Raw genomic sequence first — 15,954 nt, 5'->3', positions numbered from 1 at the left:
AAACCACTAGCGACATCTCCTATATGATTCCTGTACTTGAAAAATTTCACGCTAAAGTATATTTTCCGATATTGATGATTAAATAAGCAATTTTTATCATCTTTATCAAATTTGCAATTTTGTTTCCTCGATGGAAGTGTAATTTTGTGATTTTGGAACATTTAAAAATTTCAAGTGACAAGCACAAACTCGTCATATTACTCGATAGGTGACCAATTATCTCATGACGTCACTTTGCCTATTGCAAAAACTTCTGCTGTCAGCTGATAGTTTCGTCGTTTCGTGTATATAACTCCGTAGTAACTAAACATCTATGTTTTTCGGACTTTTATTTTTGTAAAATCCTCAATTTTTCATAGTTTTTGATTGAGTGGGAGATTTCTTTTAATTTTAGTCTTCGTGTGTGATCATGTTTTCCTTGAAAAACCAATTAAAGAATGGAAAACATGGGAAACGGAGTTGGAAAATTCTTGACTGAAATGTATAAATTGGCTGATTGCAACAACGTTTATTGTAGAAGGCATTATGTAGTCAGTCGTTAAACTTGTTTGCCCGTTTTTTCACTTGATTTAGTCGTTGCTAAGCCTCTAATTGATCATCAATTTGAGATGACTTTATTAAGTGGTAAACATTAATTGTTCTGAATCATCAACACCACTCTTGCTGCATAAATCAATAATATTTTCAAGTACATATATATTTTCAGTGTTATTTTTATTTTCTTGTATTTGTTGATCTTAATTGAAGAAGAAAAAGCTGAATTGTTAACAATTCCAATAAACATGATTGCAAATTAGTATGAAAAAATATTTCTTAGACTTTTGAGAATTTTGTTGAAAAACTCATATTTCATCATACTTTTTCTCACTACACACCTAGAAGAATGCAATGGCTGAGATGAAATTAAAAATAAAAAACAGCACTGTAGACTTGAGCCAAGAAAATTTATTTGAGCTCCAGTGCCTCATAAAGGCAAGTGATGTCCATCATGCAGCAAGAAATGAGTATCAACAAAGGCAATTCTTGGCATTTGTCTCCAGTGCTTCAGATCTTGGGCTTTATTACTTAAGAGACTCATCGTCTCTACCTATCATCAAAAAGGTTCCATGGTTTCAAAGCTCTAGAAAAAAAATTGCCTGTCTCTGCTTTGATCCATCTGGTTCTTGGTTACTTATTGCTAGTATTGATGGATCACTTTACATTGTTCCGGCAAAAACACTCGTTGATGAGTCTTATCCAGTAGATCAAAAGTGGACTACTCAAGATGTTACATCTTTTTCTTCACTGAATGTTCAGAACTCATATTCTCGGTATGTAAATGATTGAATAATTACTATATTGTAAGAATATGTGTATTAAATATTTTTATTTTATTGTTTCAGACCAAGTTCATTGATATGGTGGCAAGGTAGATCATTTTCCGCCCAAATAGGAATTGTAGGCACTGAGCAGGGAGAAATAGTATTTATTAATTTAGAAACTGGCCAGCAAGTTGGTATTACTAAAATAGAAGGAAAAATAAAAGGATTCTCCATTTGTCAAGATTCAGAAGTTGATACTGTGACTTTATTAATCACAAATCAAAGTAGAGAACAATGGCATTTAGTTTTGGAAAAACCAGCAAATAACTACACATATCCTTTCAATAATGGCTCACCTCGATCATCAAAAAGTGATGACACAGACAATGATGATTCTAGAACTTTTCCTACTACTAGATCGAGATTGAGAGGGTTGAAACAATTGTCAGTGGAAAAACTTGTGATACTGAAGCAGAAACTTGCTGAGACAAGAAATCGAAATCTTGATATTTCCAAAACTGTTCCAGGTAATTTTTGAAAACAAATTCAAAACAAATATACTTTATATTTTTTTATAATCAACATTTTTTATGAGAATTTTTAGACAATAGCAGTAATGAAAAACATGAAACTGAATCAAGTGATAGTGATAATTCAATTGATATGGGGCTTTTTAATAATCAGCGGTCTAATCCAGTTAAGTGTAGCACCAAACCTATTGCAATACCCAATGACATGTACATAACTCCTCACCCATTGAAAAATGGTAGAACTGTTTATAGTCGTTATCTTCATTCTGTAAACCTCTTAACTGTAAGTCATAAATTTTTTAAATCAATAACATTAATATTTATAATAATTTACAAATTTACATATCTAATTCTTTTTAGATTCACGACCGTAGTACTTCAATAACTCCTGCACATACTCACAAAGTACCAGAACAAAGTGAAAATGTTCTTTTAACAAATAGGTTTTTATATATTTCCGATACTAGACAACGTTTTGTTTACATAGTTTCTCGCCCATTGTCTGAAATTCGAAAAAAGGACAAATCTGATTTCAATAAGGACTCAATTATTGCAAGATTCTCCTTCGACAAAAGCGACGAAGTTATAAATAATATATACATGTTGACCTGTACAAAGGACGGTGATGCGACAGGGCATGGTGAAATTAGAACGTATAATATAGCAAAAAATATAACTGATCTCAAAGTTCGTATACCAACGGTAGATTCTTGCGTAGTAGTTACCAATCATGGAATATACAAGATTATTTTAAGGTTGGTTGCAAGTGTAAGATATTAGATTAGCATTTCTGCAAAAGCATTAACTGTAATAATTTTCACAGAGATAATATTTTAACACTGTTTATGGATTTGATATTTAAACGACGAGCAGTAGAAGATGCTACGAAACTAGGGCTGATTTTCGGATTAAATGTGCAACAATTGTTTGAGTATGCTGGTGATATGGTTCTATGCAATAAACAATTTGGTAAAGCTATGGAATTGTATGCACTAGCTGGGGTAAGTCATTTCGAATTGAAAAAAATTATTTTATTACTCATAATATTTGACCTTGTATTTTTAGTGTCGTCTTCCCAAAAGTATTTTAAAGTTTGCCTCAGTTGGGTACACGACAGAGCTTTTGAGCTGTCTTGTATCTTACTCCACAACGTCTGCCGTTAATGAATTGTCGGAATCAAATAGAATACACTTTTCTAATCTAAGTGTCCTTGCATTCACGGAGCTTTCGCTAAGAGCGTTGTCTACTCCAAATAAAACTATCCACAAAGATTTCTTGTAAGCATTAAAATTTTGTTAATATTTGCCGTACTTGCATCATTTGGTAACAAGATTTTTGTACGCAGGAACTTTTTGTCCACAAATATATTTTACGACGAACTCTACACTATCAACATAGCGATACAAACCAACATGTGGAGTATATTACATCACTTAATACTGCGCCGAGGTTTGGGGTCACAAGTTTTGGATATTCTTGTAAAAGCTTTGCCGAATTTCATGTTGAAAAATTCAAATCTCACCGCAAACCAAAATACTCGTGAGTAAATACTAATTGACGAAGAATAAAAAAGCACTAAATCGTGTAATTTGTTGTATCTTAGATGGCTTATTGATGTGCTTGAGTGACTCGAACTTGATTCAGGGTATGCTTAACAATCCTATCGTTGCTAGAAATCACATTTGTTTTGTGATAGCAAATTTACCGGCCTTGCAGATATTTACTCTACAGGTAGTTGGTGCTGTCAATTCTTTCGAATTTATTTTTGGTGGCATTTTTTGAATGTTAATTTTAACTTGATTACGCAGAGATTAACTTCACTATACGACCCGACCAATCCTGCAATAAGGCCATTACTTTTGCGCTTCACAGCTCGTCGGAGACAGGCGTCTCGTAGTTCATTTTCCAGTCAGTGTGATTCTTTAGATTTGTCTGAGGAATTGGTATGCATCATTTCTTATTTTAAAAATTCATATAATCTTAATTTAATACCTTTTTTTCATTTGTAGGACGAAATAAATGTACTTATGGAAGAGATAATCGAAGTATTTCTACAAACTCTCGTAACTATACTTCATAAACGGCAGCCAGGCGTCAAATTTATTTCAAAATATGTGCCATTCAGCCAACTGTCTGATATTGAAGGGGTAAGTTGAAATATCGTAAAAAAAATTTTTTCATTTAAAAATCATAACTCATGTTTAATTTTCAAGCAGAGTAGACAAGAAAAAAATCTCAGTGTGAATTTCAAGCGACGACTACTCAGTGTTGGCTTCGGTCACACAGCTCTTATCCGAAATGGTAACGTTTATACTTGGGGAACTTCGATACAAGGCTGTCTTGGTACGTTAAATCAATTTTATATTGTGTATTGACGATTTATAATTTTTATTTTTCACTTTTTACAGGAACAGGACCAACGATATCTCGTTATAGCTTACCACAAAGTATCGGCATTTTCCGTCGACTTGGCATCGAAGTTCTCTCAGTTTCGTGTGGTCGATGTCATACCCTTGCCGTTACCAACAATGGCGTTTACGCCTGGGGCAATAACAAATATGGTCAGCTTGGACTAGGTGACGTACATCAATGTCCTAATCCGGAATTGATTACTGCTCTTGCTCAGAAAATTATTGTCGAGGCTGTCGCTGGTGAGTAATTATTGTATCAATTGAAAAGTTTACTTATATTGTTAAAATTTCTTATTAATTCTACATTTAAGTAAAAAAATGAATTTATCAATAAAATACATTGCATAAATTTTTTATTTTATATCTTTACTTAGGCATAAGTATAAATATTTACCGTACATGAATTAGCATTTTTCCATAATTTAATATCTTATTTTATGAGTACCGTTATATTACGCACATTCCCTTGTTATCTGCAAAATAAATAAACAAATAAGTGCATTTTTAAAGTTAATTCAATGATGGATATTTTACTGGATATCATACTTCAAGATTCGAAAAGCCAAATTTGCGCCCTATTGGCTAATTTATTGTGAAAATGGTTTGAACAATCATTTATATCGTTTATAAAGTGAATTTTTTTTTAATTTGAGAGGGACTCACTCATTCCACATCAATTTTTTTGAATTATAGTATGAACAATCAATGCCAAGAAACCTTTTACGTTGCATTCGTAATTTAATTTTTAAATTTATCACATTTACCTAAATTTCACAAATAAGTAAATTTGTTCTTGTTAACTTCAACTCTCCCTCGACAGGTCAACACCATTCAACAGCATTAACGTCAGACGGTCGCCTCTTTACCTGGGGTTGGGGTGTACACGGACAACTAGGTCATGGGAATACCGAAGCTAAACGTGAACCTACTCTAGTTTCCTATCTTCTTGGTGTTGTAATACGGTTCGTGAGTGCAGGCTATGCTCATACTCTCGCGTTATCCGCCGATGGCTATGTCTATGCTTTTGGATGCAACTCGTTTGGACAACTTGGTTTGGGGCATGAAAATAAGTGTACAGCACCGATGAAAGTTTCATTGCTATCTGAGAGAATTACACTGATTTCCACCAAGTATTTCCATAATGTAAGTATTATGCTTATATGGTAAATTTAAATGAGATTTAAATAACATGCTTTCATTATAAAATATATGTACGGATCATTTAAATACATTGATTCAATATCTTACAAACAATCAAATAAACAAAAACATAAAATTTTTGGATACACAGCTTGCCATCAGCTGTACGAATCAACTGTATGTCTGGGGAGCAAATCCCCAAGCGTTAAGATTGCAATCAAAGGAGCGAAAGATTAGACTTCAAAAGGCCAAAGCGGCGGTCGCTGAGGCCATTCAAAAGGAAATAGCCGCGAGAGAGGAAGCTGCGAATACTGAAGAAAATGAAACTGGCGGCGGCAGAAATGAGACAACTGCAGAAACGTCGGCGGATGAAATTAAAAGGCCCGTCATTATTCCGGAATTGGATATCGGCGAAGAGAATCGCGCGCATTTAGTGCCTGAACTCGTTGATACGAGTCTAGTTCGTGGCAAAATTGTGCAGGTAAGGAAATAATATAATTTTGTAATTTTCTATTTTTCTAATTTTTTATATTTGTATGTATGCAAGAAAATTAATTCGGTCACTTTTTTCATAGATATCGACGGGTTATTACCATTCAGCGTTGTTAACAAAAGACGGAACAATTTGTACTTGGGGTCGTAATCTTGACGGTCAACTTGGCACTGGAATGAGTCGAGATGTGTATATTCCTGAGCCGTTGTTCGATGAGAGACTAAATTTTGTTAGCAAGAAGTCAACTAATAAAAGAACAGACGACGATCAGGACAATGCAAATGAAAATGGAAACTCAGAGGTGAAGGAGTTTGGCCAGTTGCTGAAAGCTGTGAAAATCTGCTGTGGCAGTAATTTTACTGTTGCTATCGAACCAGGTGTGATAACATAGTTTTGCTATTTTTTAATATTTTGTTACTTTTTGTATAAATGTTTTAATTTATAAAATTTTTAAGTTAGTTGGTTTGATAATGTTAATAAAAATATGATCGTTACTTATGATTGGAAAATTATAACTGAAATTGTCAAATCGACATTGAAATAGTTTCTATTCTTTTCACTAGGTGCTCCATTTGAATTATTGAATAAGTTTATATTTCTAAGGCTATATATTCTTTTTAGATTAATTAGAACAGTAATAAAATATATTTTTGATAATAAATTGGATTACAATGCAATGATGTCCGTTATGATTCTAATAGCAATATTAAAGGTTGTTGACTGTCGATATTTCTAAACAAGACAAACTCATTTTTCAGGTGGAAACGTTCTGGCCTGGGGTAACAATAATATGGCTCAATTAGGTCGACCTCCAATCAATCCCAACGACACTGACGGTCAAAGGCTTGTCGTTAAATTTAAATCTTTCAAACGCATTATCCGTACAATCAACCATTCCGACAGGTTAACTGTCGTAGATGCGAAACCCAGCAGCGTTCTGAACATTCCTGCCCCGACGATCTCGTACCAGAGTTACGACGTTACGCCACTTGCTGGAGCTGTGAAACCGTTGAGCTATATTGAATCGACTCTCAGTGAATTGTCTTTGCATTACTCACTGGAGCAGTTCTTTGAATTGTTCGGCAGTTATAAAATTCTGAACAAGGTTTGTAAGCAACATACAGTGAATAATATTAATATGTGGTGTCTATGAAATAAATAAATATTGAATTTGAATTCTGTACAGTGTCTCGAGCTCAAAAATTATCAAGCATGTGCAAAGATCGAACTTTTGGAGCATAATTTCGTAGAAGCGCTTACCTATCAATTGAAAGCTCTGAAAGAGTGCGATTTAGCATATTTGAAGCCATTAGATGACATTTCATATGTGGAAAGTGGTGATCAAGATAACGACGCTTTAAAAATGAATAGTAAGCTGTTTGAAAAGCAACTAGAGCGAAACTTCGAGGATACTTTAATCGAAAGTGTGAACAAGCAAAAACTGAAAATGCCCGTTAGTAAATCATTAGATAGTTTTCATACCCTCGAGCAAGAGTTGCACACTTTCGATGATCAAGGAGGTTCCGAGGATCTTTTCGAAGACACCAAATTTAGTGGTGTGCCTATCACGGAAGAACCATATGATACTGACAATAAAGAAGACAGAGATAGTCCGCTTACTAGTACTGAAGATATCACGTCTCACGAGGAAATCGATGAGAATTCATTGTGCTCCGAATATAATAAACTCAGTCTAGGAACATCTTTAGAAAAAAGGTCTAATTACGTCAATGAGAATATATTGAGTTCTCAAGATTTACTTGTGATGCAACATGCTGTAAATATCGTTGATTTCTACTTGCACGAGGTTGAAGATGACGCTTGTATACCTATGTATGAGATGGCGGCTGTTGCTGTGAATTTTTGGGTGGAAAATAAGTTTCCCATTGAAGAGCTTGAAAAGGTTTTCAAGAAATATATGAGTAAGATATATTACGCACTTGGTCTTCTTCTTTTTGGGTAATTATTCAGATTTGATTGGTTAAATATTTGATCTAGGACAATTTTATATATATATATATATATATATATATATATATATATATATACATATATAAATATATATATATATATATGTGTGTGTGTATGATTTAATATTTTTGCAGTAAACGAGATTCTCAAAATAGTACAATTTCCGAAAAGAACGAAAAAAATATTCATGTCAAGAATGCCGAAAAAGTATTAACAACTGGATTTGTTTTGAAGGTTTGCTCTCTCATTTTGAAACACATTCAAGAAGGTATGTTTAGGTGTACTGATACTTTTTATTTATGGCATTGTTTGACTGTTAAAACACAACGATTAACGTTACAGAAAAACCATCTGTAGAATATATAGAAATGTTATCAATGTCAATATCGAATAATTACGGTCCTCCGCTCACTGGTTATCCCGGAACCAGCGAAAATAAAACGCCCGAGCAAATGTTGGAAGGAATCCTTAGTACATTATCTGCAAAGTATTATGACCCTCGACCCTTCATACATATTAAGGTAAATCAATTCCTCTGTAATTTTTTGTTTGTTTGTCGAAAACGTAATTTATATTCTTTCTTTTGCAGGATCCAGATAAAATATCCGAATTATTCGCCGCTGAAGAAGATTCAATGATCTTCACATGTGGTCATAATTTCCTTGTTTCTAATTATCGCTCTGAGGCAGTGCCAAGAATGGAAGCTGATCTTCTTTCCTTCCAGTCACCTTTACCCTCGACCGCACAACTATTGGGCTCAATTCTTTATAAGTCGTACAAACCAGAAACTGTTTGCCCTTTGTGTCTATCGCGGATCCTTAAGGATATGACCAAAGACGTTACAAATAATTGAAATCATTGCTCTTGTCTTTGTTTAAATATTAATGTGAAGCATATGGTCTCCGATGGTTAAGTTTATGAATAATCGTGACTGTTATATTCATGCGGCAGAGTTTGCTTTTAAACTTTTTCAATTTTTGAGTACTTCTGTGATTGTATGCCAATCTCTTTTGACAGAGTTTTTGTTTTACCGTACAAATACTCTAATAAGCAAAATGAACTACTGCTAGGTAAAATGAATTTTTATCGTTAAGAAATTCAAAGCATCCATTAGTGCAATTTTTTCACGATTTACCAAGATTTTTTTTTAATATCTTTCAGTAATCTAATCTATTTTCACAAGATTAACTAATAAATACTCTAAAAAGTATGATATTCATAACAAATATTCAAAAAAGGAAACGACAAGCGATTGAAGTTCAGATCTCATATTTGTTGAATATTATATATAACACTAAGAAATTTAATAATAATTACAATTTCGAATACGTTGTTAACTTACACTAAAATAAAACTAACACAATTTTTTTCTTAATAAAATAGTCTATACTTTTGATCAAACGTTCAAAGATACTTAGCTAACCGTTTAGATAGTTATTTTCAAATATTTAACAGACTGAAATATTATACTTAATATATTAATGACTCAACTGTATAATCGTATATCTTAAGAAAGAAAAAAAAAACAACAAATATGTATGATAACTATAAAAGTATATGAATTAAACTAACTGTAAATTTTGTAAATTTCGTTGATTATATGTAAATAATTTTTTGAAGGTCGTATCCGGATTAGAGAGCAAAAAACTCATTTCGGAATGATGCTAGTCGCTGAATGAATTTAATCAGTAATTACCGCGAAGAATAATAGTAAATAAACAAGTAAATAACAATCTTACTCAAAAAACAACTATTTATAAAGAAAAAAGTTCGTGTACTAGTTTTTTTGAATAAATATTTATAATTAGCAACGTTGAAACCACCTCTCCGTTTATTTGCCCCCTCTCAGAAACATCTATTAAACTGTACTTTATCATCGTCGAAAACAAATACTCTTAGTCGTCGAACAATCGCCGATTTCTTTCGAGCAGTAACCACGCCAGCAGTAACGTCGGTAGCCGCTTATCTTTTCGACCGCGGAGTAAATATATAAGGCGCGTAAATACGCACGATTGATGTGTTATCTCCGTCGCGGGCTTCACATGATAAGATGTAACGTATCAATAAATCGAGAAAAGAGAAGCTGATTGCATTGGGTGTCGCGTGCGAGTGCCGAACAAGCTGTCGTGACATGAGATGGCTGACCGTTGTGTTGTCCATCGTGGCGGCGACCGCGACGAGTCTTCTTGTTCCTGCGCCTCCAGCTTCTCAACATTTAGACGTCGCTGATGTGAGAAACTTGAGTGTTAGTTTGATTAACGTCGACCGAGGCAAGCGGCTCAAATTTAACGTGTCGTGGCTACCACCCGATGATACCAGTACGTTGAGTTTCTATAGGTGAGTGCGCGCAATCTTTGCCGAGGATGCGAGTGATTCTTTCGCCCTCTTTTGTGCGCGGCTATCTCATGCGAAAAATCGCGCACGCTCGTTACCGGTGGCGACAGGAGATTATTTCTTTTTTTATTTGAGATTTGATGTCGGTGCGCGAGCTTTTAGGTCGGCTCCTTCTTTATCTCATGCGCGTGCGAGAGATTCAATGTTGATGCGTTACATTGAGGCATTTATTTTTAGCTTTCTTCGGGCGAATAGTGTCGTATCTTGCAAATGTTTTGTTTGTTATCCATTCGTTATTCACGCGACGACAGTCGCGCGAATTTTGATACTGCGAAGCATTGCTCGCGAGTGAAACTTTTTGGCATTGGCGCTAGGTGGATGTAAAAATTTAGCGTGAGCTCGATAAAACTGTCGGTTCATATCGTATGATTAGTGACGATTGTTAACGCAGAGTTTAATTCAATTTGGAAACATCAAAAGACGCCTTTGGATGTTGATAGAATAGAACGATCTCGGGCATTTTTTTCTAACATAAGCGAGCACTGACATCGATAAACATCGATCCCGCGTTAAATTTTCCACGAACATCGATAAAGTAAATTGAACAAGCTTCAAGTCGATAATGAAATAAATCATCGTTATTGTAGCACGATAGTGACGAGTGTCCGATCGAACGACAGTGTTTGCAGTGAAGGTTCAATTTTCTACGTTGGCGACAGTATCAATCAAACGAATGTGCTACTACCGGAGAATAGATTCCTCGAAGATGCCGCCGATGAACTTGACGTGGAACCTGGATGCTCGTACAAAATTCAAGTGTTTGCTAATCCAAGAAGCGGACGTGATGCCGAAGATGCCCCATCGGTTTGGTTCTCTTATTTTCGCTCGACGTTATTACAAACCGGATACCTAATATCTAATGTTAGACATTAATTGTCGTCGTTATCATTCAATTGATTTGAGTTTGCGGAACAAGATGTCCCAACATGGGATCATGTTCACGCCATCATTCGTATAATATGTAATTAACGCGAATAATGACGGAAAGTTTTTGATCCATTATCTGCGGATAATTTTTATGCGACATATCGCCATTGTTGTATGCAAAGATAAACTCGTGTGATTCTTTCTTTCTTTCCTTGTTGATCTCGTGGAGCTCTCTATGAAAAACAATGCACGAGCTTCGCGTAAACACGTGATAAGTAATCGCTTATCGTAGGTAACATACGCAGTGCCAGAGTGCGTAGGCAAGCGCTGCAGCTGCGCCAAATCGATGGACATCCTACCGACCCCGAGGGTCACAGCCAGGAGTTTGAGCAACGGCAGCACTTTGATCACCTGGAAAGTGGATCCCGCGTCGCCGTCGTTGTCGCTCGTCAAGTCCTACGAAATTAGGTAAGACTCGTGAGAGAGCGTTGTGTTGGTGCGCTTTGCAAGAATTATACTGTGGGAAAAGACTCGTAACGGGTCCCCACTGCGAGAGTTAAACAATATAACGTGTTCTTGTTTTTGCGCGCGCGCGCGATTATGGTAATTGTACAGCTCGAAAAAATAAAAATTTCGCGTCGACAGAGGTAGACATTATCGGACGATTTCTTTTCTATTTTTTGACCAAGGTTTTAATTGTTTGCACCCAGTGATAAGGGTTATCGTGCAGTATACATATAACCGATTATTGGAGATCGCATAGTTGGGTAAAATACGGTGACGTTCTTTTGTAGGCAGTCCGGCTGACTGTATTTTATGACTTTATAGTTAATTGCCAGTTTCACAATCAAGGCTGCAACAATTTTTTTGACTAAATGCTATATGCGCTTACAAAGAAATATGTTACATTTTCTGCATCGAAGCGCGTTGTTGTTTATTAGAAATTAAGAGTGGCATGGCTCGTGTGATTTTTATCACTTTTATTATGTTATACACAAAGTTAGTAATCATTAGTTAATAACGGCAAATATTTTTATTCCAATTTGACGAACAATAATTCATTGAGTAAAACTACATCCAACGGTAACCTCTAAACATCACAAAAAGTAAAAGTCATAATCTCTATCCTTGAAATATAATAGCCACAGATTGAAGCGCAGAACAAACAGACATGGTTTTCGAATGGAGTACACAGAGAGAGAGAGAGAGAGATTAAAGTCGATAAGTGCGTTTCATTCGTGGAACAATCGCGTTTGTTTTCAATAACAACTAATTAGGGGAAAAGAATCGTCTCATTACTATCGGATGTGGCCGATCGATCCCGATAAAAAAAAAACAAGCAACAAACTTTCTTTCCTTTTCGAAAATCGTAGTATCGGTGTGCCAAGTCTAACGTCATCGAGCGGTTTAACGGTGTACAACGAGACAAAAATATTCACGAGCAGCGTTGACAACGAGACGCTGTACCTGTGGGAGCCAGTCGAGAAGCCAAAGAAAGGCACGAAAATGTTCGTCACCGCGAGAGATTCTTACGGGTGTTCGGGCAAAGCAGGCACTTATGAGACGAAACGCCCGAGACACACTTCTTTCTACCGTAAAAACGCCACCGTAAGCATTCGCTCGCGCGTACTCTGCGCGCGTGTAAACTCTTAATAACGAGACGCACGTTGCGCTCCTTTAGCCACTGTTTTTCGCCGCGATGGTCGTAACTCTGGCGTCGATCAGCGGAATCTATCACTTGGTCAAGTATCTGGCGAGGAGTCACAAGTATAAGCTCGTCGCGCTCGGGCAGAAGCGCGCAAGGTCAGTGTTGCGCTTTCTCAGCAAATTCGAAGCCGCGATAATCAACGTTATGGAGATTCTCCCCAGAGCGCTAGGCCCGGTTCTATCCAATTCCAAAATCGAAGCGCTGTTGCGGAACAACAACTCTCTATATGCCGAGCGGAGCGCCGAGGTGAGCTTACAACTCTCCCACACGCGCGCACGCAGCAGCGTTGCCTTAATCCGGCGAACAAATCTGTGTCGCGTATAGGACTTTAAGAGCGTCGACCCTCTGGAGATCAGCTACGCGAGGCTACGAGAGGTCCGTGAGCTTGGCAGTGGCCAATTCGGTAGGGTCTATCTGGCGGATCTACTTGGCTGCAGCAGCGAGCGACGCAACCTCGTCGCTGTGAAAACGTCCCTCGACTCGCAATTAGGTAAATGCAGCTCTCTCGGTGTACGCGCACGTGTTATGACTTCTTGCCTTGTCATTTGAGACGCTTAATTGCGCTATCTCTACCGAGTGCTTTTTCTTGTTGGCACAGTTTACGTAAGAGAGCCTCTTTTGGAAAGTTCATACTTTGCTCGTGTAATTCATAGTTAAGAAAGGTTTCGCGGTCTTTTTGTGGCTCGATACCAGATATCATTCCATTTAACCACTCTACGCTCATTAATGATTTGGCAAATGTAGTCACCAGGGGGATACACGGTCGGCAAGTTTTCACGTACACGAACCAATGTTTTGCACTTGATTTTATCTATATAAATTCGTGGTTGCTATTAAATGCTTTATCGAGAGTTTTTTTTTTTTTTTTTTTTGGAAATCGCAAACGTGATTAGGATAATAAACCTAACCATCGGATAAATTGATTGACAAACATGATTTTCGAATTGAAAGCACTGATGCGAAAAAAATGAGATAGCTGCAGAAACGAGGAAGCACCTAATAATATCGTTAACCCGTAGAAGTACGTCAACAACTGCTGGAAGAAATCGCGATCATAAAAATGGCAGGTTCTCATCCGCATCTTGTCGGCTTGGTCGGCTACAGCACGATACCTATGCATCCCGTTTGCCTGGTATTGGAGTACATGCGGGGTGGTGAGCTACTGAGTTACTTGCACCGAATGCGTGACGTTGCAGATTCCTCGGGTCTAGGCAACGATAGTTCCCTCGAGGGTCCCGACATTGACAGCATTGCCGAGAGTTAGTTGTCGTCGTCGAACGTAAAACCTCGCGTTTACGCATGAACGGCACGACCTATGAATATTTTCTTTGTTCACCAGGAACGTGCACGAGTTTGAGTGGTCAATCGGCAGCGACAGCGACCACGGCTAAAGTGTTTTTCGGCAATGACATCGAAACTAAAAATTTGTCGAATAGTTTTGACGCGAGCGAGGCTCCCGTCAGTCAAGTTGAAATGATGAGGTTCGCACTTGAGATTGCTAGAGGCATGGAACATCTCGAGGCGAACGGGATTGTTCATCGAGATTTAGCTGCGAGAAATGTTCTAATGGATGAGAATTTGGTGCTCAAGGTATATTTTCAATTTTTAACGTAACACTTGACGTTCACGTTGAAAATAATTTGTGTCTCTGGACCATACTCGCGTGTTTTGTTGCTTAAATTTGAAAAAAAAATTGCGTTCACCTTGAATTTTAGTAATGACGCCATTCTAATCCGCCTGCGCAATTGCCATCTAAGAAGAGCGTTCAATTGCAGATCTGCGATTTCGGCCTATCTCGCAAAGGCGCCTACATGCTGAACGGTGCGGGAGTTCGCCGTCTGCCGATCCGTTGGATGCCACCGGAAGCGATTCGACGGCGTGCCTTCACCAACAAAAGCGACGTTTGGTCGTATGGCATGTGCCTATGGGAAATTGCTAGTCTCGGTGATTTTCCGTACTCGTGTTTTTCCGACGACGCTCTTCTGCGTCATTTGCTGGAAGAAGGTGGTCGTCCGGACACGACGCCTTTGAAAGATGCACCAATGGAAATGAAAGAATTGATGCACATGTGTTGGGCGAGTTTACCTGAGGGAAGACCCAATTTCGCTCAGATTACTTCGTGGTTGGAGTCCAACAGGGATAGCAAAAGTAAGAGTAATCCGACGTATCAGGATGTTGATGTATTACAGGCGGTTACATGAAGGAGAATAGGGTTATTTTGTAGTGTTCAGCTCGTATTAGATTTATCTTTTAAGTACTATTTTTATAGGAATTTTTTATTAAACCATCATTCATCAACACTCATCGTTTCATCAATTTGCAAAGCAAAAACTGAAATACAAGATATTGAATTTTTCGATTTAACCATTTTAATTTCATTGTCCACATTCGAACCAAAAATTAACAATCCAAAAATTTATTCTTAAGATTTCAATTGTTAAGATAAGGATTACGTAAATTTTGTGATTAATAATGTAGTTGTATATTACGTTGTGAATATATAAATTAATTTAGCGGTAAATCGTGTTATAAATGTTTAATCGGCAAATAAAAAAATAATTTCAATAAAAGGCTTTTTGTAAAATACTCTTATTATTAAGTTAGTGAAATGTTATTTGCACCCACGGAGTAACAAATGCAATCGCATATCATCCTCCATAAACATGCAATTTCAAATGTATAGCTAACACTTTTGAATTGAGTAAATGTTTTAAGTGATTGTCATTATTATCCGTAGTGAAAGATGTTGCTCTCGTATTCCAGTTTGCGAGGGCGAAATCGGTTAATGATTTTGTTACAAGATGGTTCTTTAAATCCCGTACAAGTAAATTTGATGTTTACTTTTTATATTTTCATAGGAATTCGATGATTTTGTTTCAATTATTCAATGAATTCATTGTCTGTTTGTAATGAGTGATCGACACCCAAATTCACTATATGAATCATATTCCACCTACTAATTCAATACTTAAATTAATCAAGGCGATAATTTTGAGAATTGTACGTCTATGGAGATGAGTAATAATATCTTTGATAGAAGTAAACAAATTAGAATTGACATTTGCCATTCAATTACGCATACAAAAAGTTCTGAAATTTGACTTTTAAAAATTTGTAAAATAATCGTAACAATTGATAT

The 15,954-nt window shown here is 36.6% G+C and overlaps 2 protein-coding genes across 7 annotated transcripts; both read left to right on the top strand.

Annotated features, from left to right (window-relative positions):
* The first annotated feature begins 287 nt into the window (after nucleotides 1–287).
* LOC131669061 (uncharacterized) lies at nucleotides 288–9,643 on the top strand. Of its 2 annotated transcripts, none has more exons than XM_058943634.1 (20): nucleotides 288–1,310; nucleotides 1,383–1,828; nucleotides 1,906–2,114; nucleotides 2,192–2,586; nucleotides 2,655–2,832; nucleotides 2,897–3,108; nucleotides 3,177–3,370; nucleotides 3,435–3,562; nucleotides 3,640–3,774; nucleotides 3,841–3,978; nucleotides 4,045–4,174; nucleotides 4,240–4,482; nucleotides 5,063–5,385; nucleotides 5,534–5,863; nucleotides 5,958–6,252; nucleotides 6,634–6,980; nucleotides 7,062–7,834; nucleotides 7,981–8,114; nucleotides 8,189–8,367; nucleotides 8,436–9,643. In XM_058943634.1, the coding sequence occupies exons 1-20, from the start codon at nucleotides 889–891 to the stop codon at nucleotides 8,697–8,699; spliced, it is 5,475 nt and encodes a 1,824-aa protein (XP_058799617.1). In that variant the 5' UTR covers nucleotides 288–888; the 3' UTR covers nucleotides 8,700–9,643. The 2 variants fall into 2 exon arrangements, with proteins under 2 accessions (XP_058799617.1, XP_058799619.1); XM_058943636.1 differs by having other exon boundaries at nucleotides 4,048–4,174; nucleotides 8,436–9,642.
* Nucleotides 9,644–9,845: 202 nt separating this feature from the next.
* On the top strand, nucleotides 9,846–15,395 carry LOC131669063 (mast/stem cell growth factor receptor Kit-like). 5 transcript variants are annotated; one of them, XM_058943643.1, is made up of 10 exons: nucleotides 9,846–10,183; nucleotides 10,828–11,044; nucleotides 11,400–11,575; nucleotides 12,481–12,715; nucleotides 12,789–12,910; nucleotides 12,977–13,061; nucleotides 13,140–13,305; nucleotides 13,835–14,074; nucleotides 14,155–14,405; nucleotides 14,591–15,395. In XM_058943643.1, the coding sequence occupies exons 1-10, from the start codon at nucleotides 9,978–9,980 to the stop codon at nucleotides 15,014–15,016; spliced, it is 2,124 nt and encodes a 707-aa protein (XP_058799626.1). In that variant the 5' UTR covers nucleotides 9,846–9,977; the 3' UTR covers nucleotides 15,017–15,395. The 5 variants fall into 5 exon arrangements, with proteins under 5 accessions (XP_058799626.1, XP_058799625.1, XP_058799627.1 ...); XM_058943642.1 differs by having other exon boundaries at nucleotides 12,789–13,061; XM_058943644.1 differs by having other exon boundaries at nucleotides 12,789–13,061; nucleotides 14,531–14,668.
* Nucleotides 15,396–15,954: the final 559 nt, after the last annotated feature.

Source organism: Phymastichus coffea, unplaced genomic scaffold (genome assembly GCF_024137745.1).
Source record: "Phymastichus coffea isolate CEN01 unplaced genomic scaffold, Cenicafe_Pcof_1.1 PCOF00086, whole genome shotgun sequence".
NCBI classification, from domain to species: Eukaryota; Metazoa; Arthropoda; class Insecta; order Hymenoptera; family Eulophidae; genus Phymastichus; species Phymastichus coffea.
This window is presented reverse-complemented; position numbering and strand designations above follow the sequence as displayed.